Source organism: Mirounga angustirostris, unplaced genomic scaffold, assembly GCF_029215605.1.
Source record: "Mirounga angustirostris isolate CCGP_5_RB_7025 unplaced genomic scaffold, mMirAng1.0.hap1 SCAF_13, whole genome shotgun sequence".
NCBI lineage: Eukaryota > Metazoa > Chordata > Mammalia > Carnivora > Phocidae > Mirounga > Mirounga angustirostris.
The window spans coordinates 46,569,311-46,595,019 of record NW_026991721.1 but is presented as its reverse complement, the minus strand read 5'-3'; the positions used below and the strand labels follow the sequence as shown (position 1 = coordinate 46,595,019).

At 37.3% G+C, this 25,709-nt stretch overlaps 1 protein-coding gene across 1 annotated transcript in view; it reads right to left on the bottom strand.

Moving 5' to 3' along the window:
• The window catches only part of LOC123856523 (disks large homolog 2), an 812,179-nt gene that overhangs the window by 22,385 nt on the left and 764,085 nt on the right, over positions 1–25,709 (bottom strand). The window contains exon 16 of the mRNA XM_064576814.1: positions 5,753–5,852. Within this exon, the coding sequence (XP_064432884.1) occupies positions 5,753–5,852 (100 nt within the window). The remainder of the gene's footprint in view (positions 1–5,752; positions 5,853–25,709) is intronic.

Sequence of the window (25,709 nt, the reverse complement as noted above, 5' to 3'; positions counted from 1 at the left end):
GCACAACACTTAAGCCTGAATATCAAAGAAACTAGGGCCATTGGTCCCATGAAACCCAACAAACAAGTTCTATTTTTCCTTATACTAAGTTGAGGGTACCTCACGTGTCAGGAAGGCAATCTTTGGTCACTTCTTCTTGGCCTAGTGTCTGTTTTAAAATTAAAGGAAGGGAAGGGGGAGGCAAGTGTTTCGCCAAGTTGGGATAATCATAAAATTATAAGAGTGGGAAGAATGCAAAAATGTGAAGGATCATGTTGAGAACAAAAACCCTTTGATTCCTGTCACCAAGAAGACTTGTCATTCTGTTGAGGAAGAAAATTAGGTGGTTTTCATATTATTTGATTGATCGAGGGAATCTCATCACATTTCTTTTTGTTCCCATTTCATTCTGCACTATGTTTCATCTTCCTCCTCTGGCCCCTACCTCCATCTGCCGGCTTTCCTCTTTTGTGCTTTTTTCTATTTGCTACCAATCTGATTCTATGGAGCCTTTCTCAAAATCCACACTGAATTTGTCATATTCCAAGAATACCAGTTGGCACTCCACCACAAAAAAGGCATGGTGTTATAAACTACCATGCTGTAATGGAAGAACAAAAACAGAAACTCTTTTAGTTTTTAATTAATATGCTACTCAAGGGGGATTAAAAACCCCCAACCAATTTCTGTCATGGTGGCTATGGGTCAATCAATCGTATTGGGCCTGCACTTTTCTAATATCCTCAGGAATCGCTTTTTGAGTAACCCATTTCACTAAGGAGGACAAAAAATATTATAGAAGTTGTAAGAATCCCCTTGATAATGTGTACCTATGGTAGTCACCAAAACCCAGGAAGTAGGTGGTAAGAAACCACAAGAATGCATCAAAGGGATGTGCTTGGTGTTTGGTGAATATTTTTAAACACTAAGCAAATGGCTTGAGGTGACCAAAGATAAAGACCAGGAATAATTTTTAGTTACCTACCTTTTCAGAAAGCTAAGCTTTCTGATCCAAGATTTGTTCACTTTAAAAAAAAAGTGAGTTCCTTCACCATTAGAGGATGAAACTTTTTCATCACTTCCCAACCATCAGAAATATAAAGTCAGATATATCATAGTATCTGCTTTCGAATATTAATCAAGGAGAGAAGAGATAAAAAAAGTTCACACTCCATTTAAAAGGAACACTGTAATTTTGCAAGATTTCTCTTGGAGAGGGAAGCTGGCAACAGAAAGAAAAAGGCAAAATGAGAAGGAAAATAAAACCATGATGACTTTTCAACCACCCTGCAGGGAGTTTTAATTATTTTAGGGGGCCGAATGTCCAAGTCCGCCAGGCTGAACTTTCCCCCCACCTTCTCTGGGAGAACTGCACCATCAGGCCACAGCCAACTGAGGTTGGAACTGTTTCGGGTTATCAGCAAGCCTGCTACTGCTTGCACACATCACAGAGGATCCCACAGACGGTCCTAGTGTCTTTTGTATCCTTCCACATCACGCGACGATTTCACATCAAGCCATTTGCTTTGGATGAGGATGATAAAGGGCAGCAATTGAAACACAACAGGAGCGAAAATCGGAAATGACCAAGACAGGCAATGGAGCAATTGCAAAGAAAAGAACCACAAACCAAAGCAGTAACTTACGGTAGCTACTTTCGCTATCGCTGGCATTAGAAGAGACATGTTCTGCAAGAACAGCACAGCAAATTAAAGAAATACCAAGCACTGGAGAGCAGCCAGAACGTGAAGGAATAACACTCATGCAAGGCTACTACAAGTGTAAGCAGGAGGCACGGGGAAAGGCTGCAGAAGAGGTGGCATTAAGAAAACTCAGATAAGATACAGAAGATGAAAACTTTATCTCCACGTTATAGGAAGCTACTATTTGATTGCTGGGTCTTCTTTTTAGCAAACAGGAAAGTACCTTTAAAACATATAGAATGTCAATCTAAGCACTTTTCTTTTTACGCATACTTTACCCTGTTCCCATGGGCCTGATTTTCCAGTTTCGTGTGACTCAGCTGGATGTTTCCTGACTCTTAAGTTCAGAAGCTTCTGGTGTGTAGGCACTGTTTGCTTACAAGCTTTTTGTTTCTCTGTGTTAGCCTTTAGGCATTTTGCAGGAATATTGCATTTCAGATTGCCAGGTGGTCCCTGGGACCCCATGAAATTTATTTCTATGTAAATACTTCTTAAATGAATTCTCAGGATGAAAAGGGACTGTTGAGAATTTTTGCTGCTTCAGTGAGTGAGGAGAAAGTTTTAGAGGAAGAAATGAGTCGCTGAAAAATGGTTTATGAATCAGTTCAATATTTTCTTGATTTTATTTTAAGATTCTTGCTTGGATAGCTATTAGGTTCTGGAGGAATGAAACAGGCAGTGGATAAATGGTCTGATACCAAGCACAGGTCCTGGCATGAAGTATGCTTTTAATTCATATTGAATAACTTGCTTGTATGGTGATATTTCAAATTTTTTTCATAAAAAATACAGTTTAGCTAACATAACAGGGATGTGTATGCCAGAATTAGAGCTTTTATTTCCAAAAATCATTTCATTTGTACTCTGTATTAAGTTATAGAAGATAAATTCATTAACTTATCAAGTCCTTTGTATATCAGGTTAATTAAATGAAGAACATATGACTGATTTCTGAAGCTCATTACCAATAACTGGGCTTTTAAAAAGTGGCAACTTGTTCATATTTAGAAAATGGAAAAGAATATAGAACATTATTTTCTCTCTCATAGTAAAAAGTACTTTAAAATGTATTTCATATTATAGATTCTCACCAATTGGATGGATTAGTCTTTTTTTTTTTTAAAGCTTTATTGAGGTATAATTGACAAATAAATTATAATACTTTTAAAGTGAACAATGTGACGATGGGATACGGTATATGTCGTGGAAGGATTCTCACAATTGAGTTAATGAATCCTGGAAGGATTAGTTTTAGAGAATGAAACTAAGGAAAAGCAAAACATGGGCTAAAATCATAGGAGTCATTTCTCTTTGTGTTGCTAATTTAGGCACACATTTTACAAGTGCAGAGGGTACTAGGGAAAGAAGTGTGACTGACCCAGGGCAAATTTGTTTTCTGTTGTTGAAAAAAAGTCAAGGGACACACCCAACAAAGTTGTATCTTCATATACATGATTATCTTAAGTACCTTGAATTGGAGATGACAGGGTTTTTTGGGTCTTTTTGTTGTACTTTTTTTTTTTTACTTTTAAAATAACTGAGAATGAAACTATGCTCTTTATGTGGTGTTTTACTTAACCAATCTCTCTTAGTATCAAGATACCGTATCACAGAATTTTCCCATTTTGTAGGTAAAGAGAAATTGAAAATATGTTCCAGCTAAAGTCCAAACGATGGTTAATGATAGCGTTAATTGGCAAATAACTTTACCTACTGAAATCTGTTCAATTTTTAAAAAAGTGAAACAAACATTTGCACATTCTGGATTTAAAAGGTCATCACTCATATTTTTGACATTCTAATAGCAACTACTTTTCAGTGATATTCATTTATTCACAATATATTAAAATGCTTCTCCTCCGCACCCCGCCCCCATTGAAAATCTAGAACCTGGTGGTACTTGATGCTATCCAGACAATGTTGAGATCAGTATTTGAACTTCAGCCACTAATTCAAGAAAAATTTCACGACATATGCCATAGAGAGACTAAAGATAAAGTTTTCATCTTTAAAAAGATCAGTAGTTACTCTTGATCAAATTTTGTTTTCTATATCTATTTCTAAAAAAAAAAGTCCAAATTAACAATCTGAGGGATGAAGCATATCATTACACAGGGTTAAGAAACAGCTCTTGAAAGCAAAGTCCAGCTCAGTGCTATTTTGTTTTATACAAATGAAATGAACAGCTTCTAAAAATATTGCCCATAGCTGTTAAATTAAAATAAAATAAACAAAAAAAATGAGCATGTCATACAGTTGCAAAAGACACAAAACTGTTCTTATTTCATTGGTGCCTACACAACGGAGTTAGTGTTAAAGAAAGAAAAATCATAGTATAGTATATTAACACAGGATTATTAATTTTTATTGCTTAGTGCAATGAGACACAGACTAAAGGCATTAATAACTAGAAAAGTTAAAGGTTTAATATACTTTATTTTGCAGTCTATACTATAAAATGAAGACCTGATTATGTAATGCCGCTAATAAATGACTGATAGAAAAACATATTAATACATATCTAAAATTTTATCATACAAACGTTTCAAGCAGGATCACTGCAAGTCAGAAAAAAAAATCAATCATAGTTAATAACAAAGAATTATCCATGGAAGATCAAATAGCTTAATATTTATTTTTTGAGAAGGCATGTTCCCTTTGACAATAAAATAGCTCCTTTACTACTAGCAAAGTACGACCCAATTATGGAAGTTGGCAAGGTCATTAAATATTTCTGGCTACCAAGGCAGAAGAAAGGACGTAAAGTACATTTCTACTCTCTTGTTCTAGAACATTTAGCTCACCCTTTCTTTCAACATGGCTTCTTGCTCTCTGGGAGGTGTTAGGCGACAGAGCAAGGGATGCCGTGGTTGGCATCGTGACCATGTTGGCCACATCACATGGCCAGAAAGGGCAGGTGTGAACTGCAACAGAAGTTACAGTGCCTGACACACTTGGCTTTTAAATGCTGACATGCAGAACAAAACGGTTGAAATTACTCTGTAGGAGCATTCACAGCTAGGTAACATAAAACTCGTATCTTGTGCATGCTAGGAGTGAAAGGCCCTCAAGAAAAGGAACAAAAGCCAAACTCAAAAGGAAAGGAAAAGAAAAGAAAAGTTACAGTGACCATTCCTGGGAACTTACTCAGAGTCTTTGTTCCATAACCGTCGTCACCTAATCCGGGGATGTCCTGCATGGAAGTCCCCAGAGAGAGCAATGAGAGAGGAAGAACAGCCACGGAAGAGGAAGGAAGAAGTCAGTGGAGTTGAAATGGATACTACCATGACAGACCGTGTTGCCTAAGCAATCTGGATCCCACTCTTTCTTCTTTTGAAACAACTTTCACCCCAAACTCCCTGGGCTGAGACTCAAAGATTTGTAAAGCAACTCAAAAGATAGTGAGTTTAAAAAAAAAAAAAATCAAAAGACTGTTACAGAAAAAGAGGAAGATTCACCAAATGCCATTTGTGCCCACTGTTAATATTGCCACAGAAATGTACCACTCAGAGCAATGCTCCACTCCCAAGTTTCAAGACAAATTCTTAGATTCAGTATCCACCAAAAATACAAGCTCACTGCTCAGTTAAATGCTAGTTAAATGCTCAGTTAAATGCTATTTAACATTTGCTGGGAGGGAAGGTGTAAACACAGGGCTAGTAATTAATACAGAGAATTTAGTCGCTCCCAGTGAGCTAGAATTCAAAAACATACACATGGCAATGGAATCCAATATTTCTGTTCAGAAAAGAATTTGTCTCAAGCCCTCAAGAGCTGTATGACAGAAAGGCAAACCAGCCCCAGCCCTGGTCACAGAAAAATGCTGGCTGGAAGCGAAGTCCCAGCTTCCTGAAGTCCCTCTCCAATTCATTCTGCAAAGAAGAGCCACATCGAGGGAAGGATCCAGACTGCAGCCAAACACTGGTCACAGTAGTAAGCCCTGACCTGCCTGCCTACCGTGTTTGTTTGCCTAGGCGTGTGGCGTGGGGGAGCCTACGTCATGCGTGTTGCCCATGAAGAATTTTTTTCTCTTGTGCTGCATGTGACATTCTCTTCGAGAATCTACTTACGTTCAGGATCACTGGTTTCCTGCTCACTCTGCTCCTTGTTCTTGTAGAATGGGAATTTTCGTGAAAAGATGAAGCTCTTTTTACGCTTGTCATTGAATGACTGTGAAGGAGAAAAGGCATGGGGCAAAAACAGGGGACGTCTAATTGTTGTCACACTCATGCTGACAAAACAACTAGTTTGTAAAAGCAGAGAGAGCTGTAGTGACGCAAGTGGGTAGTCTAAAGAGGTGCCAGAGCCTCTCCGAAGGCAGATTTTATTTTCAAGGAGTGTAAATTCTGAATGATGACACCTTGGAAAAAATGCCTCCTAATGAAAAGACTGGTTGCAGGTAACTGATGATGGAGGAAAAGAGTCTTAAATTAGAAGCAGAAGACCTAGAGCTTCTGTCCTGGCTCTACAACTTGCTAGTCCATCACCTTAGACAGGTAACTGAATATCTCTGAACCTCAGTATGTTCTTCATCTGCATAATGGAGGATAATGATAGCAGTTCTTAGGATGTGAGACTCAGGTGAGGCAGGATAAACATAACGTGCTATACAAATGTCATCTTTATCATCATCATTATCATCAGGTAGAGAAGACTTTCTTAGAGATACTAGATACCTCAGTGCCTGGATGTCATTTTTTTGTAAGTTGAATATGAGTTACTTCCACTTGGGTTTAATTTAAAACACACAGAGAAGTGTGTAGATTTATGATATATGATACTTATAGTAGCACACATAGATATACAACGATTATTCATTCAAAAGAGATTTTAAAGACACATGAGCCCCACAACCTCATCTTGGGAACAGGGGACCAGAGGCCCAGAGAGGTTGAGTCTCTTGCTAATATCATGGGGCTAGTTGGTGACAGCTAGGACACTGTCAACCCAAATCTGATATTAAAAGACAGTAACTTGATATTCACTCGAGCAAGGGAGAAATAATGGTTACTCGTCTATATTCTGACATGATAAAAAATACTGTAAGAAGGACTGTCCTTAAAAATGTAAACCACTTCATTAGGTTAAATGAGACCGAATTAAAAGTAATACAGATACACATAATATAAGACATACATTAGAACTTATTCATATGCTTGCCTAGAAGACTCCTTAAGGAAATTTCATTTATTCCCCCTGTTGCTGTTATGTAAATGCTTTGTGGGGTTCTTCTTTGGGAAATGAATTCATAGTCATTTTATAAGCTATAGGCTCTGCAAGTCTTAGTAATTTCATATTCACCTATCATTTAAAAAATATGTTTCACCAGCTTGATCACCATACCTATTTGACTGGCTCTGACAGTCACTCTCCAAAGAACAAGATTTGTTACCACACAGGTATTAAAATGAATGTGCCAAAGACTCTGAAGGTAATTTGACAAGGGGTATTCAAAATAGTTCTAGCAATGGCAGCTGGTAGGAATACATGTAGGGCCAGCAGGGTGACTATTTGGAAGGAAAAGCGCTTGTTTGGATGTATATATCTTATCCATTGGTGGGATTCAGTGACATGCTCTTATGGGTTTGAAGCTTGACTGAATAGTGTAAATAACTTAGTTTCTTCGTATACTCATGTGCTCCTATATCAGATATCCATTTTCGTAGTCTTGTTTATTTAGGAAACATTAAAATGCTAAAATGTTGGTGCTGTCATTCAGTAATTTATTACTTTTTTGGGTGCTAGGAACTTCACCAAAATCAGTCAAGCTTAATTTTTATGTCTCATTAAGAAGACTTTAAGAAAAACAATTAAGTCAAATATTTGATAATTTTTGAAATTAGGCAACATATTTTATACGTAATACGTCAAGTATTAGATATACATTCTCAAGGTAAAAAGAAGTATTATTTCAGAATTTATGACTGCTGACAGCACTTATGCTCAATATAGTTTTGTCAGAACTTGTCATTGAGGATTTGTGTCCAGAGACAAGGCTGGGAACGGTCCCCCCAATTTTCCCAGCTAAAAAATGATAAGTCCTTAAAGGAACATTAAGTAGTCTTGCATCACTCCAGTTTCATGCCACTTTTACTTTTCAAGCATATTTAAACTTCAGTAACTGAAAATAAAAGAAAAAATCATGTAAGAATTAATGACATGTGTATTGCAAGATATGTTAGACATTTAACTTCAACATCATGGATGACTTTTCATGCAAAAAAAAAAAAATCACAAATTCTCATGCAAATACAAAACAATGCCCAAAGGAGGAAAGCCTGGGGTTAAAATGTAGACACAGATGGACAGTGTAGAGGCGTTTGAGGGCCAAAATGGGGCCACATGCAAACCACATCATTTAACTTGTCTCATGGGACCAAAGGAAAATGAATATGTGTTGTCTGATTAATTCTTTTTTCATTTCAAAGCAAGGACTGTAATGTGTTAACATTTCCCAAGTATGAAAATGTTGTGTATCATGAGTCATCTGATTGGGATATAATAATATTTAGCATCACATCTTTAAAAGAACAGAAAATACATAATAACTGCTCAAAAATAAAATTATCTAATGTATTAGTCTTATTACCCAAAGTCATTTTGTACTGGAATGAAAGAGAATGTAATAGAGTCATTGGTGGTTAAACGGCTTTACACTGATGGACACAAAACCAAATCACAACTTCCGTTCACACTCACAGACTTAAAAGTCACACATTTAGGGTCTTAGCAAAACATTTCCAATGTAAGAGGTTATAGGTGGTTTATAATGCTCTAACACTAGTCTTTACTTTCTATTAGACATGTATAATACCATTATGTAAGCTTTCTGTTGCTGGTATTTTTTTTTAATTTAAAAAAGGAAAATCTGTTACATGAGTGTTAGGTGAGAATAATAAATTAGCACTTTTACTATTTATAGAACACATGGCTCTCAAGCAACTGAAGGCTGGTTTACAGCTCTGTTAATCATACTTATCAATGCTATTTTTTCTCTACACTGCTGTACTTAGATCTCGATCTAATGCTCTCATGGCAGGAAACTTCTTTGAATAGAGACTTTGAAAATACCAATCACATGTGGCAAGTGGCAAGTTGGCATATCTAAGAGTTCCATTTTAGAATTTGACCTGATCATTGAGTTCTTATGAACAAAAGTGATACAACAACCATTTATTGAGCGCTTATTATGTGCCAGGCTTGGTTCTAAAAGCTCTACATGTGCTAATCTCCACACTAACTTCAGGAGGTTGGTATCATCATTATTCCCATTACAGATGAGGAAACTGAAGTTTACAAATCTTCTGTTACTTGTCCAGAGTCACATAGTTGATGAGAGGTAAAGTCAGGATTTGAATGTGCAATTACTGGTTGCAGATATTGCTGCTCTTATGAGCAAGAAAAGTTTCTGCAATCCAAGCCTGTTTCAAATTTATATTTAAAATTATTAGCATTTGACTTTCATGATACTATAATCTGTCATCATTTGAACAGCTTCACTATTTGGCAGTTATTTAAGCCATCAGAAGTTATTGTATTCAACAATATTTTTGTGGGTTATCCTGCTACAATTTTTTTGATACACATTCATGTTTTTGAGGGCTCGATTCTATTCTTATTCTTATGATAATGTAAAAAAATAAAAAGAATTTCAGTGGGACAAGCTATGAATGGCAATTAAGAGGTGACTGTTGACGACAGGCAAAAACCTATAGAGACAAAGTAGATTGGTGGTTGGTTAGGGTTGGGGATAGGGCATACAGAGAGTGGGAAGTGACAGCTGATGAGTATGGTGTTAGTTTTAGGGGAGATGAAATGTTCTAAAATTAGATTGTGGTGATGGTTGCATAACCCTATGAATATACTAAAAAACACTGAATTGTACACTTTAAGTGAGTGAATTGTATACTATGTGAATTATATCTCAATAAAGTCATAAAAAAAAAAAAGGAACCTCTCCCCAACCCCTACACCATAGGATGGGAGGAAACAAACACAGCATGTTTTAAGTTTTATTTGGAGCAAATACTTTTTATCTTGAATTGAATGAGTTGAAAACACCCTCCCCAACCCTTGCAATCAATCAGATACATATGCCTTGTTTATCTGATTCCGCTGTTCCTCTGTTAAATGAATACCTTTCATGTTGTGACAGACATTAGAACATCCATACCAGGAGTCAGCGTATTATCACTGTCACTCAAAAAATCTCTAAGTTGTTAGGTCAAGTGGCTTGAAACTGCTCAGCATGACTCTAAGTTGTAATGGCATTGCTGAACTGGCTTAAGATAATACATGTTTCATGAAGAAAGAAAGGAAATGAAACAAAAAACTCAAATTGCTGCTTCTTCTACTTGAACCACATGTTCTTAAAGACACATGAGTGAATCGATGTATTTTTGTCTTTTTCATGCAGAAAACTTTAAAACTAGAGGTATGTTTCAGTTTCTCTTCTCATATTCCTGTTCAAAATTTTCAAATCTCAAATGTTTCCTAGCTCTAAAATGTCACCTTCGTGATATAAATGTTCCCTGGGAAGAATTTAGATTTAAATTTGTCCTGGCCCAGATAACACAATTTTTGTGGCCTCCTTATCTTTTATAAATGCTTCTTTCCTCTTAATTTATTCTTGTCCCACCTCCTCTAAGATAATTGTATTCCCCTTGGAAAGTTGTTACTATAAATTTGGGCCATCACTTTGTATTATACATATCTTGTTTTTGTACAGAAAAGAGATTTTTTTATAACGAGAGGTTCAAGAACAAGTAAGAATGAAATAAAGAGATTATTAAAGGAAAGACAAGAGTTGGCTTGAGATACATTTGTTCCCAGAAATGTGTCTATATGGATGTGTGTATACATATGTGTGTCTAGAACATTGTCCAATTCAAAAAGGGTTCCATTTGCAATCCTAATGAATCAATGGATTTAGGCATTGAGCACCAATAGCTGGTAACATCATACACACAAAAAAGATCATCAGATGATATATGCTTCCTGATGGGAGAACAAAATATTACTACACAGTAGTATTGTAAACCTCTATTTTCAAAAGGAAACAAAACAAAACCCTCCTTTCCCCAGTGAATCTGAATATAATTAAACCTTTCATCCAACAACTAGTTTATAGAAATAAAGAGACAGAAACATGATAAATTATACTATAAGGAAAATCTGGAGCAAACTCTGTAGGACAAATGACCTGGTTTCTTAAATATAAAAATTGAAAGAAAACAAAAAAAGAATGGAGGGAAAACATATAAATCAGAAGAGATTTAGGATGGATCAACCAATTACAATAGATTTCACTTCTGGTTTAAATAAATTGCAAAACAAAACAAAATGACAAAAAAGCATTTATGGTACTTATAAGTCAATCTGAGACCTGAAAAAAAACCTAGGATATTTGTTAATTCCATAATTGTTAATTTTTATGTGTGATAATGGCATTGTGGTCGGGCTATATTGAAATATTTACAGATGAAATGATTTGACACACTGGATTTGCTTCAGAAAATATGAAAGGAACATAATACTGTGACTACCCTCAGAATATATTCTAAAAATAGAATTATACAGAAATCTTGAACTTTACTTAGCAGGTTTATTGTTAGTTGAATTCTGAAACCACTTGGTATGTGAGTAATGAGCAAATGAGTAAACACATGGATGTTGCTGGGAAGTGGGGTTATCACTGTGAAAGAAGAGTAAGCTACAAATGTGGGATGGGGAAGGAAAGGAAGAATCTTATGATGGTGAATAGTAATTAAAGGCATCCGACATAAACTTAAGGTTTTCTAAAAAACTTTATTTCCTCTCTGTGTCCACTAAAGGAGCCTAGATGTACTGATACCCCAGGAGCAAAAAGCATACCCGGTGCTCAGATTTTGTCTTCTAAATACCATTTTCCACAAAAAAGGAACTAGTGTTTTTTTGAAGAAATGGCTCATTCCATCAGCAGGGAAAGTATAAGGTGAGTCTGAAACATTTTGTTGGGTAGGACGTTCTAAACATAAACACAAAAACAATGCAAAGCTTTAAAACCCTAAAACTAATGGTGGCATGTCAAAAGGATACCAAAGCCAGTTTAAAAGGGAACACAGCCAAATCTAGACAGTTTGAATATTAAAATGAATAATGGTAGTAATTGAGTGTAACATACTGAATTAAAAAAGAAATTCATGAGTCCAGGCAGATTACCAAAAATACCTAAATTAAGTAATAAAAAATGAGAAGGAAGAGAAAGTTCTTTGTTACAGTAGAATGACAACTATAGAGGGAATGGTAAAGTCAGAAAAATCACCATTTTTTAGCTACCATAATAATAATCAATTCAGGCAAGAATCATCAGTGGGTGCTAAGACTATTGATTGAAAGTTTATTGAGGAACATGAAATGTATCTCCTCACAGATTATTTGTTAAAAAGGTGAGTAAAGGTGCCTTTCTGGTGGAGTTATCTGGCAGATATCACCTTAAACAAGTGATCAAACTTAGTATCATTGAAAAGTGGGATAACCTGACACCATGTGCCTCCTGATGGAAAGCACTGAGAAGTATACAATATCATTGATGTAGTATTCCTGCCAAAAATGCATTAGATGAAACTAACCATGAAGAAATAATCAGAAAACTTAAAATTAAGAGACATCCTCTTAAAATGCCCATGTCTTGAAAAACGTAAAAAGCTAAAGAACCATACTAGATCAAAGGAGATTAAGGAAGTGTAGTCCTGGATTAAATTCTGGATCGTAACCAAAAAAAGATTGTAATTTTACAAATATACCTCATATATCTCATACATATGTATACATCGTACATATGAGAATATGCAAAACAAGACTGACTATGATTTGATAGTTGCTGAAGCTGAGTAATGGGTACAAAAGGTTCATAATTATATTCTTTCCATATATTTTCTAAGTCTGAAATTTTTCATAATAACTTGTGCCATATACCAAAATTTTCTAGAGATGAATTGCAGAGCCAATTCTAAAAGCTTAAACTATAAAATTTCTAGGAGAAAATACAGAATATATTTGTAATCTGAGATAGGCAAAGATTTCTTGGATAGAACATAAAAGCACAAATGATAAATAAAAAAACTGGTAAATTGGACTTCATCATAGTTAAAAACTTTTGCTCTTCAAAAGAGGTCTTTAAGAAAGTGAAAAGGCAATCCACAAACTGGGAAACAATATTTACAATACATATGCCTGATAAAGGATTTTTATTTAGAATATTTAAAAACTTCTACAATTGAACAATAAAAAGAAAAACCACCCAATAGGGTTAGGGGTTAGGGTTAACATGAGATATACAAATGGTCAAAAAACATATGAAAAACATCATTATTCATCAGAGAAAAGCAAATTGGAGCCACAGCAAGATACTATCTCAATACCCACTAGAGTGGATAAAATTAAGAACACTAACCATATTAGGTGTTGGTAAGGATGTGAAGCAATTAGAACTCTCACAGAACTTGTTGTTGGGAACATAAAATGGTATAGCCACTTTGAAAAATAGTTTGGCAGTTTCCTATAAAGTTAATCATACAGCTAACCTATGATTCGGAAATTAACACTTAGATATTTACTCAAGAGAAATACATATGTCAAAAAAGGCATGTACCAGAATATTTATAATGACCCCAAACAAGAAACAACCTTAATGTCCATCAATAGGTGAAGTCATAAGCTGTGGCATATTGATATTTACAATATATTGTTATTGCTACTCAGCAATAAAGAGAATTGAACTCCTTCACAAATAAAAAGCAACAATATGGATGAATCTCAACAGCATTATGTTGAGGGATAGAAGGCAGATACAAAAGAGTACTTAAAGATGACTTCAATTATAAGAAGTTCCAGAACAGGAAAAACTAAGCTATGGTGGTAGAAATAAAGTCGGTGGTTGAGGAAATAACGAACTATGTCTTATCCATCTTTATTGTGGTTAGAACGTGACCCTTCCCCAAAATAAATTTTTAACTTAGGCTACTCTCTTAAATATGTATAGGTATATCTTCTACATCTTGATTCAGGTGGTGGTTATAGGAATGCTTTCCCCTTTTCCCATCTCATGAATAACTGGATACATCTTTAAGTTTATGCTCAGATGTGTTACCAAGGCTGTCACAGTGAATGCCACTCATTTTTACATCTTTCTCTCCTACTACATTATGATCTCAGAGCAGGTACCATGTCATTTTCATTTCTGTATCCCCAGGATCTAAAGCATGGTAGGTATTCAATAAATATTCATCAAAAGAAGGCATGAACCAGTTTTGAGTGATGATTCATACTGGTAATATGGGGAGAAACTTCTGGCAAAAAAGAAGAAGGAGAAGGAGGAAGAAGAGCAGGAGGAATAACAAACATCTGGAGAAAGGGGGGAGAAGTAACGGAAGAATAAGACCATAGCTAAATGAGTGATATTTGAATTTATTGCTTTTCTCTGCAGTTATCTCTCAGAATTTGTTTTTCTCATGTATTTTATCTCATAATTCTATGCTCTATAATCTGATTTACTTTTAGTTGCTGTTTATTACTAGTAATAAAAATGTGGTGGCTCAGCTATTTGCTTTAAGCATTTTTGCATAGTATCGCATTTTTAGCTCTATGATCCATAATTGCATAAATAGAAAGTTTAAAGAATTTTAGTAGTATTAATACCTTCAATAAAATTACCATTTAATTTTCCTTTTCTAACTTTTTTTTCCCTAATTAAGTTTTATTCCCTTTCCTAACTAATAGGCTAGTTTGTTAAAAATACTTTTTCTATTAACAAATGAAGCATGTCTCTTTTAGGGAAGATTTGAAAGGAAATAGAGGGAAAAAAATACTTGTCATCTCATTATGAGAAACAAATCACTTTTACTATTATTGTTTCTTTGTTTTTGAACAAATTATTCTGTTTAAATTTAGTTGTATCATATGGTCTCTAAATTTTAAATTGATTTTTTTTTTTTACTACTGTAACATATAGTAAAGTCTTATGGGAAATTGTTTTGAAATTTAGCTGTATAACCTTAGAAATGCTATTTAATCTCTGGGCCTCAGTTGTGAGTATTTAAATGTGATAATGTGATAAGCTCCTACTATAGGGCCTGACACTTAGTAAATTTCCCTAAACGGGAACCAATTATTTTAAAGAGGACAGAAGCACCTTCTCATATCATTAGGGAGTCTTTGGAAGCATCAGCTTTAATGAATGCAAAACAATGGAAAGAAACCAGAAATTAATAACAAAAAGAAATTTAGGAAATCCCCAAATTAATAACAAAAAGAAATTTAGGAAATCCCTAAACATAAGAAAATTAAAACAAACAAACAAATAAACAACAAGAACATTTTCCTAACTAGCCAATGGGTCAAGAAAGAAATGACAAGAGAACTAGAAAATACTTTTAAATGAATGAGAATAAAGACATAAGATACCAAAATTTATGGGATACAGCTAAAGCAGTACTTAGAGGGAAATTTATAGCTAAAAAATGCTTACATTAAAAAAAGATCTCAAATAAAAAATCTCATCTTCTACCATTAGACACTGGGGAAAAAAAAAAGAGACCAAACTAAACCTAAAGCAAGCAGAAAAAGGCAATAATAAAATTAGAGCAGAACTTAACTAGGGAATAGAAAAACAAACAAACAAAAATCAACAAAACCACAAATTGGTTCTTTGAAAAGATTAACAAAATTGATAAATCATTAGTTAGACTGGCTTAGAAAAAAAGAGAGAATCATTACTGAAATCTGACCTTACAGATACAAAAAGGGAATACTACGAACAGCAATATACTAATAAATTAAATAACTTAGATGAAATGGACAAATTTCTAGAAAGACACTACCAAAACTGACTCAAGAATAAAAAGAACTCTGAATAGATTTATAACAAATAGATTGAATTAGTAATTTCAAAAATTATCCATAAAGAAAAGCCCAGGCCCATATGGCTTCACTGGTGAATTCTGCTAAACATTTAAAAAAGAATAAATGCCAGTTCTTCACAAACTCCTCCAAAATATAGAATTCATTCTGTGAGGCCACCATTACTCTGATACCAAAATTAGAAAAGACATCAAAAGAAATGAAGACTACAAGTGGGGCTCTGGCTGGCTCAATTGGTAGAGCATGTGACTCTTGATCTCAAGGTCTTGAGTTAAAGCCCCACACTGGGCGTGGATCTACTTAGAACAAAACAACACAAAACAAAAAAACAAAAGAAACAAAGACTACAAACCAATATATCTTATAAACACAATGACAATTTAGTATTTCATCAAGTGGATTATTACAGTTGGCTTAGACAGTCCTACATTGTCAGACACTTCTATAGTTTTCCATGTTTAAGTACTTTATGTTGCAATGACTATAACATATTTTATTTCAAATTATTTCCTTCAGATAGATTTCTAGAAGTTGAATTATTGAGTTAAAAATTGTGGGTAGTTAAAAATTTTGACATATTCCCAAACTGCTTTCAAAATGATTTGTACTGATTGACAATTTTCCCCAGCAACCATTTATTCTTAATTTATTAGTCCCAATGATGTGTCCTATCTGCTTTTCTTCCCCCCAAACCCTCTACACTCTCCATTACCCCATTACAATGTAAGCCTTCCATGAAAAAGCTACATTTTGAATCCATTAGCGAAAAGCACAATTTATTTAATCAAGTAAAAAGAGAACACTGGTACATCCTATAACTGAGAAATTAAGTTTTGGTTTTTCCCTGTCAAATTCTCTGCTTGAAGACTAACTTTTCCAAGACTGGTTATTTGTCACAAAAGCATAAGCTTCTACTACTTTTACATTAAAATCTAAAGCTCTGAGACAACAATAAGTTATGAAAATACTATATTTACACTTCAGAGCATCATAGCCAGAGACGGTACAATAACTGGCCAAAGTGTTCTTCCTGAGTAGGTCATGAGTGTTGTAGCAGCACCGCTCTGATCGATTTAGAAAGGAGACTTCAATTTCAGCCATAACCTGTTACTATTGACAGGTATTCTCTACATGACCTGGGGACCATCAAACTTGTTCCTGAATTTTGGTTTTTTTTTTTTTTGGTGAGGTTGGGGCAGAGAGATTATCATTCTGGTTATAGGGCTTTGCAGCTAGGTTTAGTATGGATCTATTTGCTAAGATTCAAAGTATTCCAAGATGAATGTGGACATGACCTCAAAATGGGAGAATGAAAGTATCAGAGAGTCAAACACAAAAGACAATCCTGTTGTGCTCAGTTTCTTCCACCGTCCACCCTGCCTTACAAACCTGAAACTGTCTGGTCATGGGTCATAGCTATAACTGATGGAAAGACTTGAAATGGCTTTCTTCAAGTTCACTGTAGCTGATAGAACCTTCATGCTCCTGTCAGCTAGTGGGCCAGTCATGCATTTATCTTTTTTCATTTTATTAATAAATTTATAAATTTTCATTATTTATTTTATCAATTAATATATTTATTTACTGAATGACTACTCTGTCCTCCTATGTGGCAAGCCCTCTGATGGTCCCTTAGCAATCTGGTCTGCACTGAAATAGATCTTGATATTTGCAACTAGTGCTAGAGATGATAAAATTCAGTAAAGCATTCTGACAATGTGTCATTCTCTTTTTTCAATTTGTGCACCATTTTGTATGGTAGACTCCATAGGAAACTGCAGGCTATATGGTTCCAATTAATTGCTTCATAATTCTAGACTTGTCCAGCATATCATCTTTAAAAAAAAAAGATTTAATTTATTTTTTGAGAGAGAGAGAGCACAAGTATGTGTGTGTGGGGAGGAACAGAAGGAGAGGGAGAAGCAGGCTCCCCACTGAGCAGGGAGCCTGATGTAGGGCTTGATCTCAGGACCCTGAGATCATGACCTGAGCTGAAGGCAGACGCTTAACCGACTGAACCACCCAGGAGCTCCCAGCATTTCATCTTTAAGCCACAAAATACTATGCTTATGTAACAACCCATAGGCTCTGAAAACAACACTAAGGGAAAAACCAAAAACCTTTATTCCCAACTTTACTCACTTTCACCATATTCTCATCAATGGGACACATTGGAATTATTTTTAAATTCTCATGTATTAGACAGAAGATGGGATCAGAACAGTTCCATGGATCCAATGTTGGTCACTGTTGATTTCTTCATTTCCTTGTTAATGATTTTTAATTTTTTTCCCTTTCCTTCCCTCTTCCCACCCTCCCACGTTCCCTCATTTCCTTCCCTTTCTATCCTTTGCTATTTGCTACAACTCAAATGCTTGGAGGGCTAAGCCTCCACAATGTGGCTGTCAGCATATAACTGGCCACACACAGTAGGAACAGCAATGAGCACAGGCAGGAAAAGCTCTAGGACTCATAGATGGGAGTCCAACCAGCTGCCTGATATTACACAGGAAGAATGCCTTTCAGGAGCCAAAGAAGCCAGCAAACATCCACAGGGAGTCAAGAATTAGACTGAGCAGAAAGAGACCTGGGTTTCCAGTGTGACTTGGGCTAGTCACATCATATCTCTGGGTCTTTCTCCATCTGTAAAACATGGTGCTTAGACCAGCCGAACCTTGAGGTTTCTTTTATCTCTGTCACTCACAAATTATGAAACCTCGTTCAAGGTCAAATTAAATGAATTCTTTTTTTTTAATGCATTGATAATTGAGAGGGCTCTTTTATTCTTATATTTTTTTCTCCAAAATCTGGAGTTTGACAAAAGAGCTGATAAAATCCTAACCTGAATGAAATCCCATATTAGTTATCCTTAATGAACTTTAATTGAGCACCCATCAGGTTAGGCTTATTCTTGGGCTGTTTCAGTCCTCTCCCTTCTCATCACCCAGAGTCATCCAGTTTGGGACTTAAGAGTTCTTTAGTTGCCTTATTTATGTTACTTTTATGTTTCATCTTCAGCTTAACTCTGTAAGAAACATGATCTTGTCTTAAAGTTTTCTCCTGCACTTCCCACAGTGCCCTAGAATGATGCATGGAGCAAAGCTGGTAACAGGGACTTGGTATCATAATAGCATTTAAAAAAAATTCTATTTTTATTTTTTTAAGTAATCTCTACACCCAACCAATGTGGGGCTCAGATTTATAACCCTGAGATCCAGAGTCACGTGTACATGCTCTACCGACTGAGCCAGCCAGGCACCCCATAATAGCATTTTTTTTTTTAAACTAACATTTGTTAAATGCTAGCCTACATGGCAGGTGCCTTTATAAGTGTTTCACATGGACTTGCATTCTGAGTGCTTCCACATATTATCAGTCCTATTTAGTGCCTTCAAATTGTGTCCACACTTTACATATAAGGAAAATTGAAGTACAGAGAGGTTGATCACTTGCTCCAGGATTTACACAGCCAAGATTCATAAGTCAAGTTTCATTCCCAAGCAGTTAGCTCCAGAGTTGAGCCCTTAGCCACTATGCAATACTGCCTTCCATGTGACTGTTTGCAAAGATTTCAAGTATTCTTTGCACTCTGATTTCAGCAGACAGCCCCAGTAATCACTGCTGAGAACTTCTGCCAGCAAATGACTTTCCATGGAATTTTATACTTTATTTCTGAAACATAACCTCTGCTGCTTTATTCTTTTCAAATGGTTCGAGCAATGAGATTTCCGTGAAGGCTCCATGAGGGGCTATGAGAATAGTGAATGCCGTGTAGTAGTATGAAGTACTATGTTCACTCGTTTCACTTCTTCATTCTCAGGAATGCCAGTTCTTCTGCAACTTCTCCAAGGGCTCCTCTCCTCTTTATTGGCTGGTCTTATACATTCACACTGAAGGTGATGTGATCCCATGAGGCCAGCAGGGAAGCTATAGGCTGATTTACCCTACCTGGGTGAGAAGACCCTTACTCAAATCGATACATTGATTTATACCAATGGAAAGTAACAAAATGTTGGGGTGTCTGGGTGGCTCAGCCGGCTGGACATCTGACTCAATTTCAGCTCAGGTCATGATGTCAGGGTTGTGGGATTGAGTCCCACATTGGGTTCCCCACTCAGCAGGGAGTCTGCTTGAGATTCTTTCTCTCCCTCTGCCCCTCACCCCTGTACACATGCGTGCACTCTCTCTCTTTCAAATAAATGAATGAATGAATGAATGAATGAATAAATAAATAAATAAATAAAACCTTAAAGAAAAAGAAAGTAACAAAATACCATCTTTCCCTTTGTTTCCATTACTGCCTGTCTGAGCACTTCTGAAGTTACTCATCCCTTATGGACCACCTTCTGACAGAAGGCTCTCATAACTACTCCAGCCCCTCTATTCTATGCATTTGCTTCCATTTATTCATGCACCAAATACATCCTGAGCATAAGTATAAGCCAGGCACTGTGCTAGGCGCTGGAGGTGTAATGAACTCCAAAGGACCTCGCAATTCAGTGACAGGAGAGATTCTTAAGGAACTAGTACTCTGTGACAGTGTGCGCAAGGTACTAGAGAGGCATGAGGAAGGCAGGATAACTTCCGCTGTGGAAGGGAGCAGGAGGTGAATGTCAACTGGATATTGAAGGATAGGTCATTGCTCACCAAGTGGAAGAGGGAGAAAGAGAGCAAGGTTATTCCACCAGCCAAAGAAGTTAGGCAGGGTTCTTGACTGTCTCTGATAACTCAAAGTGTATCTATTCTCCAATTTGAATGTAAACGCATTCATAATATTAATAGTGGCAAATATTTGTTGAGCTCTTTCTCTGAGCCACTGTTAGTATATGTCTTATTAACCATTTTGTACTAATAATGTCATTGAACCCTCCCTACAATTCCATCACACACACACACCCCTTCTGTCTGTATTATTACACGTTTACAAATGAGAAAGGGGACGTCATTTGCCTCCCTGGTAAGTGGCAGAAACAGATTCAAACTCAGCTCTCTCAGACTCCGAAACCCAAGCTTCACTACTATTTTGTTTTCTGTTTGTACTTGTCCAGGGCTGAGTACAGAGTAGTTGCCTAAGCAGTGTTGGTAGAGGGAAGAATTGGTTGATAGCTAGGTGTCTGTGGCAGGGGAGTTGTGCTATGTTGTATTGCAGGCAGGAAGGGATGGACCAGTGACTTATTCACAATCTGGTTTGTTCAAATGGAGGCATGTCATGTTACAGGGTGAGGCCAGTACCTGTATATCCTCCCAGGTATTTATTAAGTGAGGATTATGCCCAGGGAAGAGGTAAGAGCTCAGTCCTGGGGTCAGACAGGCCCAGGCACACTGCTTCTCTGCTAGACACATGTTTTTTTTTCTTTTTGAGAATCTTCCTTATTAACAAGTTTGAGTCAATTCACTGGTTGTGTGTCCTTGGGGCTAGGTATTTAACCTTTCTAAGATTATTGTCCTTGTCTGTGTCATAAATTTAATAATAACATCTACTTCATGCCATCATCATCATCATCATCATCATCATCATCATCATCATCACTGGTAACTCATGAGGCTCAGAGAGGTAACTTGCTTTGCTTGTGGGGCTTACTGTCTAGTGCTGGACAAGAGGCAGATATTCATGCTATGTGTGCTATGGAAACTCAGAGGAGAGACTCCTGGCCCAGCTTCTCCTGCCTACCTGAGCTTAGGAAGGTCACGGTCCCTCCCTGAGCATCAGCTTCCTCTTCTGTCAGTCAGGGAGATAAATTAATGACCTCAAAGGTCCTTTATGCTGCGAAGATGTTTCCTCTTCCCTCTGACCATTCCACCCTTTCCTTCCCTCCTTTAGCTGGACGTTTCCAGCTTCACCCTCTTGGATGATGACTCAGTTTTGGGAGCTGAGAGTTTACTCTTTGTCTCCCACGATCTGATGTCAACAGCAGACCCAGAGCATAAGATGTCACTTGCAGCACCCATGTGTCAGGAGGAATTACAGGCAAACAAATACGTAAAGCACAATAATAAATAGTATTCTTTGTAAAGTTGTTCCTGATTGAGTAATTTTCACCTCTTGCTTGCTTCTGGAAGGAGGGGTAACTCAAAAATGAAGGCAAATCCATTACAGTTGAAACTGCTGGGGCCTCAGCCAATAGCCCCATATTAGCAGGACGAGTCACAGGGGTTAGAACTCTCACTGGGAATTCAGTGGTGTAGCAGGTGAGTGGAGAGGTGTTTCTGTCTGGGACATTGTTGTTCAGCCCATGCTGAGCCTTCTATTTACACATTTCCTTGGAGGAGCACTTCAAAAGCTATATGCCAGTGGACTGTGTTTTCTAAGACAAGTAGAGCTCATGAGGGGAGGATATCTTAGTTCTAATGTGAAAGATATGAGTAGCCCAAAGATTTCACCATAGTTCATTTTTTGGAGAAAGAAAAATTGAACTGCTTGCCAAACTCAAATAGTAGCTGATGAAAGTCCAGATTTTCACTTGGCGGGGATCTGAGCATCTCTAAGATTTTAGAGCGTGCAGATAAAAACCATGAAAACACACACACACACACCCCTCAAAAGAATAAAAACACCTTCAAAACCCCCAACACTTCCATTTAAGAACACTCTATCCCTCTCCCTCCCTCCCTTTCTCTCTTTCTCTCTCTCTCTCTCACACACACACACACCCCCTTCCTATTCATGTTAGCTGACACAGCCCAGCAGGTTCATTGTTATTTCTATAGGAGACACCAGGGATCTCAGGGTGAGTCCATCACTGTAACTGATGGTTACTTTAAAGCCAAAGAGAATGCTTCTTGTGCCTAGGGAGGACTTTTTTCCCTCAGCATCCACCAGAAACTCTGCAATCATCCTTAATTCCTTCCTTGTAAGTTTCTGTCACTTTTTCTTATTCTTCCTGCCACTGTCCTGGTTCAAGAAGATTTTTTTGCACCTTGTTTGCACATGCCATTCACATAACAATTGTGTTCCACTTGTGAGAAAATGTATTTGCATCACACAGCACAGTGCCAGGAAATTGCATCTAATAACATTATTACTCCTTATCCATTCTCATTGCTGGGGATGAAGAGTGCAAATCCTACTAGGAGATAACCATTTGACAGCAATATCCATTACTTGAAGACTCCAAAGGAGTGGGATACTAATACCTCCTCCATCATGGGCTATTGTGGTTCTAAATGCAACCAGGCATGTATGGACTTAGCCATGGTAAGTGTTCAACAAATGGTAATTAATTTTTGTTCTATAAGCATTTATTGTTTTTGCCAAACATTATATTCAGGGCTCCAAAGGCAAAAGTGTCTGGTGCGAAGTAGAAAAAGGCACCCCCTGTGGGAAAAAGAATTGCAAAAGCTTTCTCGGGCCGGCTCTTGCTGAATGGTATGTGGGATGTGTTTTGTCCTCCAGGTGTGTCCCCTCTGCAGCAATATGTCTCTACTAAACATTGGGAACACAAAATGTGGGCTCACAGTTTAAGCAAATTATTCCCACACTGTGTTATAATTGCTATGATGGAGGTGTATATAACACGACATTGAGGAGGGAGCGAGGGCCGCTGGGGAAGCTGGAGAAGGCTCAGGGGCACCATTTTAAATGGGATTTAAAGAATGAGTAAGAGACTGCAGGTGGAGCTAGAATAGCAAAGCTCAGTTCAAGCAGAGGAAAGGGCTGTCCAACAGGGGGCGCAAAGCCACCTCTTTTCTCCTCCCCTCTTCCCCAATCCTGTGAAGTTTTCTGGATGGAGTGTAGGATTTAGGGGAGAGCGAGGTTCAGACAAATTGTGGGAAGAGGCAGCTCTGGCCTGCACTGTGAACGCCTCAGTTACATATGGTACTACTGGATGAAGTAGTTCAAGAAGTGATCAAGCAATAAATGACCAGTATAAATTTTTCTACAGAAATCAGATGTAGAGTTCAGAACCATTCTTTTATCACTGAATCAGCAACTTCAAGTACTTGGATTACAAATTTTAAAGAAGAAGAATTTTGCAGCTCACAGAGAAGTTGCAAAATCTACTCATCAAAGTGTCATGCATTTTCATCACAGGGAAGATCCTACTATTAAATAAAAAAAAAAAAAGAAAGCTTATTCCTTGGATCTCTCAGTCCACGGTAGATTAAAAATAGCATAATTCATTTTGGATGGGGGCTAGACAGAGGTGCTGCTCCAGGCTCTTCTCTGCAGACAGTGCCAGGGGACTACAGCTGAGCATTACATGGTGAGGCGGGCAAGGAAAACTGTCGAGATTGGATTCAGCCACAGAGGGCATCTGTAGTGTGGTAACTGAGCTCCTCATTCATTCAGCAACTCCTAAGGGGTCTGAGCTGGGGGTGGGTAAAAGGTTAGGAGTGAGGGCCAGCCTGGGGCCTCCGCATTGGTTTTGCACTGGGCATCCCGTAGACCAACAGCAGTGTGGGAATTGAGTCTTCACCGAACACCCAGCCCTACAATTCAAAAGAAACTTCCACTATAGCAGGTGCTACCAGGTTTACATATCGGGTGAAGATTTAGTATTACTGGAGCATCACCAATCACATTAACATTGTGATTTTGAATTTTGTTGCTGTAATATAGAAGTACTAAATATATATGGCATTTAATTTGTAAATTTATTTTAACAGGATAGATGATAAGAGCTATAAGCATATGGTATTTGTACTTAATTTTGTTTATATATATTTAAGAAGCATCATCATAAGAAAATTTAGTCAACACTAGGGGAGACCAGAAGGATTATTTCCTTATTTTATTTTATTTAAGATTTATTTATTTATTTTTAGAGTGAGAGTGCAGGGGGAGGGACGGAGGGAGAGAATCTCAAGCAGACTCCCTGCTGAGTGCAGAATAGGATGCCAGGCTCAATCTCATGACCCTGAGATCATGACCTAAGCTGAAATCAAGAGTCAGATGCTTAACGGACTGAGCCACTCAGGCAGCCCTGGATTATTTTCTTTAAAAGAGGCTCCTAGGGCGCCTGGGTGGCTCAGTTGGTTAAGCGACTGCCTTCGGCTCAGGTCATGATCCTGGAGTCCTGGGATCGAGTCCCGCATCGGGCTCTCTGCTCGGTGGGGAGTCTGCTTCTCCCCCTGACCCTCCCCCCTCTCATGCTCTCTCTATCTCATTCTCTCTCTCAGATAAATAAATAAAATCTTAAAAAAAAAAAAAGGATTTGTCATTGAGTAGGGAAGAATTAAAAACTGGAAAGGAAAGCTTTAAAATACCATTTGAGTCATCTACTTTGCCGTTATTTGTCCAATAAACACATGCCTTGCTTACTAGATAAAAGGTACTTTAAAAAAAAAAAAAAAAAAGAGGCTCCTATGTAGTCCTCCCCTAATAGGGTTTTGTCAGGAATAAATGAGAAAAGTCTTGATAGTGTATTTAGCAAAATGCCTGGCTTATACATACTTTCAGTAAATGATAGTTACATTGTTTTCACATTTTAGAAATAGTGATCAAAGTCAAATCCTTTATGTACCAAATGTGTACTTTGTCCTTTATTGAGAAGAGGGTAAACACGGAAGTTCAGTCAGCTCTTGGGGATCAGTTGGGGGAAAGGAGAGCTCTTTACCTTTAGCAAAACCATGGTCTCACTTAGTAGCAATCATAAACTGGTGTATTTCTTTTTTTCTTTTAAAGTGTTTTAAGTATTCTCTACAGCCAATGTGGGGCTTGAACTCACGACCCCAACATCAGGAGTCACATGCTCTTCCCATGAAGCCAGGCAGGTGCCCCCAACACATCTATTTTCTGACTGTAATTTATTGAGCTTGTGCTCCCAGGGTTCCACCCCTATGGGGACCTGCAGGTTTAGGCTTGGGAGGTGCTCACAGAACACCTTCTCCCCAAATGAGGAGTGACAGCTGTGTCATTCACATGGGACACGTGCTCCAAATTCGTTAAGGGGTTAATTCTTCGCGACAGGTGGGTACAAGCCAGTTACAGCGAGAAACAGTGGCTTCTTGAGGCCTTCTGGGGAAAATCACCATTCACAGCAAGAAGGCCCAAACCCCAGTTTGGATAAGTGGTAACAAATATTCAGACAGTTGTCAAAACACGAAAGGCAAACAGCGCATCTGCAAGCTTTTTGCTTCTTTTCAAGTGAGATGGGCTCTCAGGAACACTGACTCGTACTTGTAAGA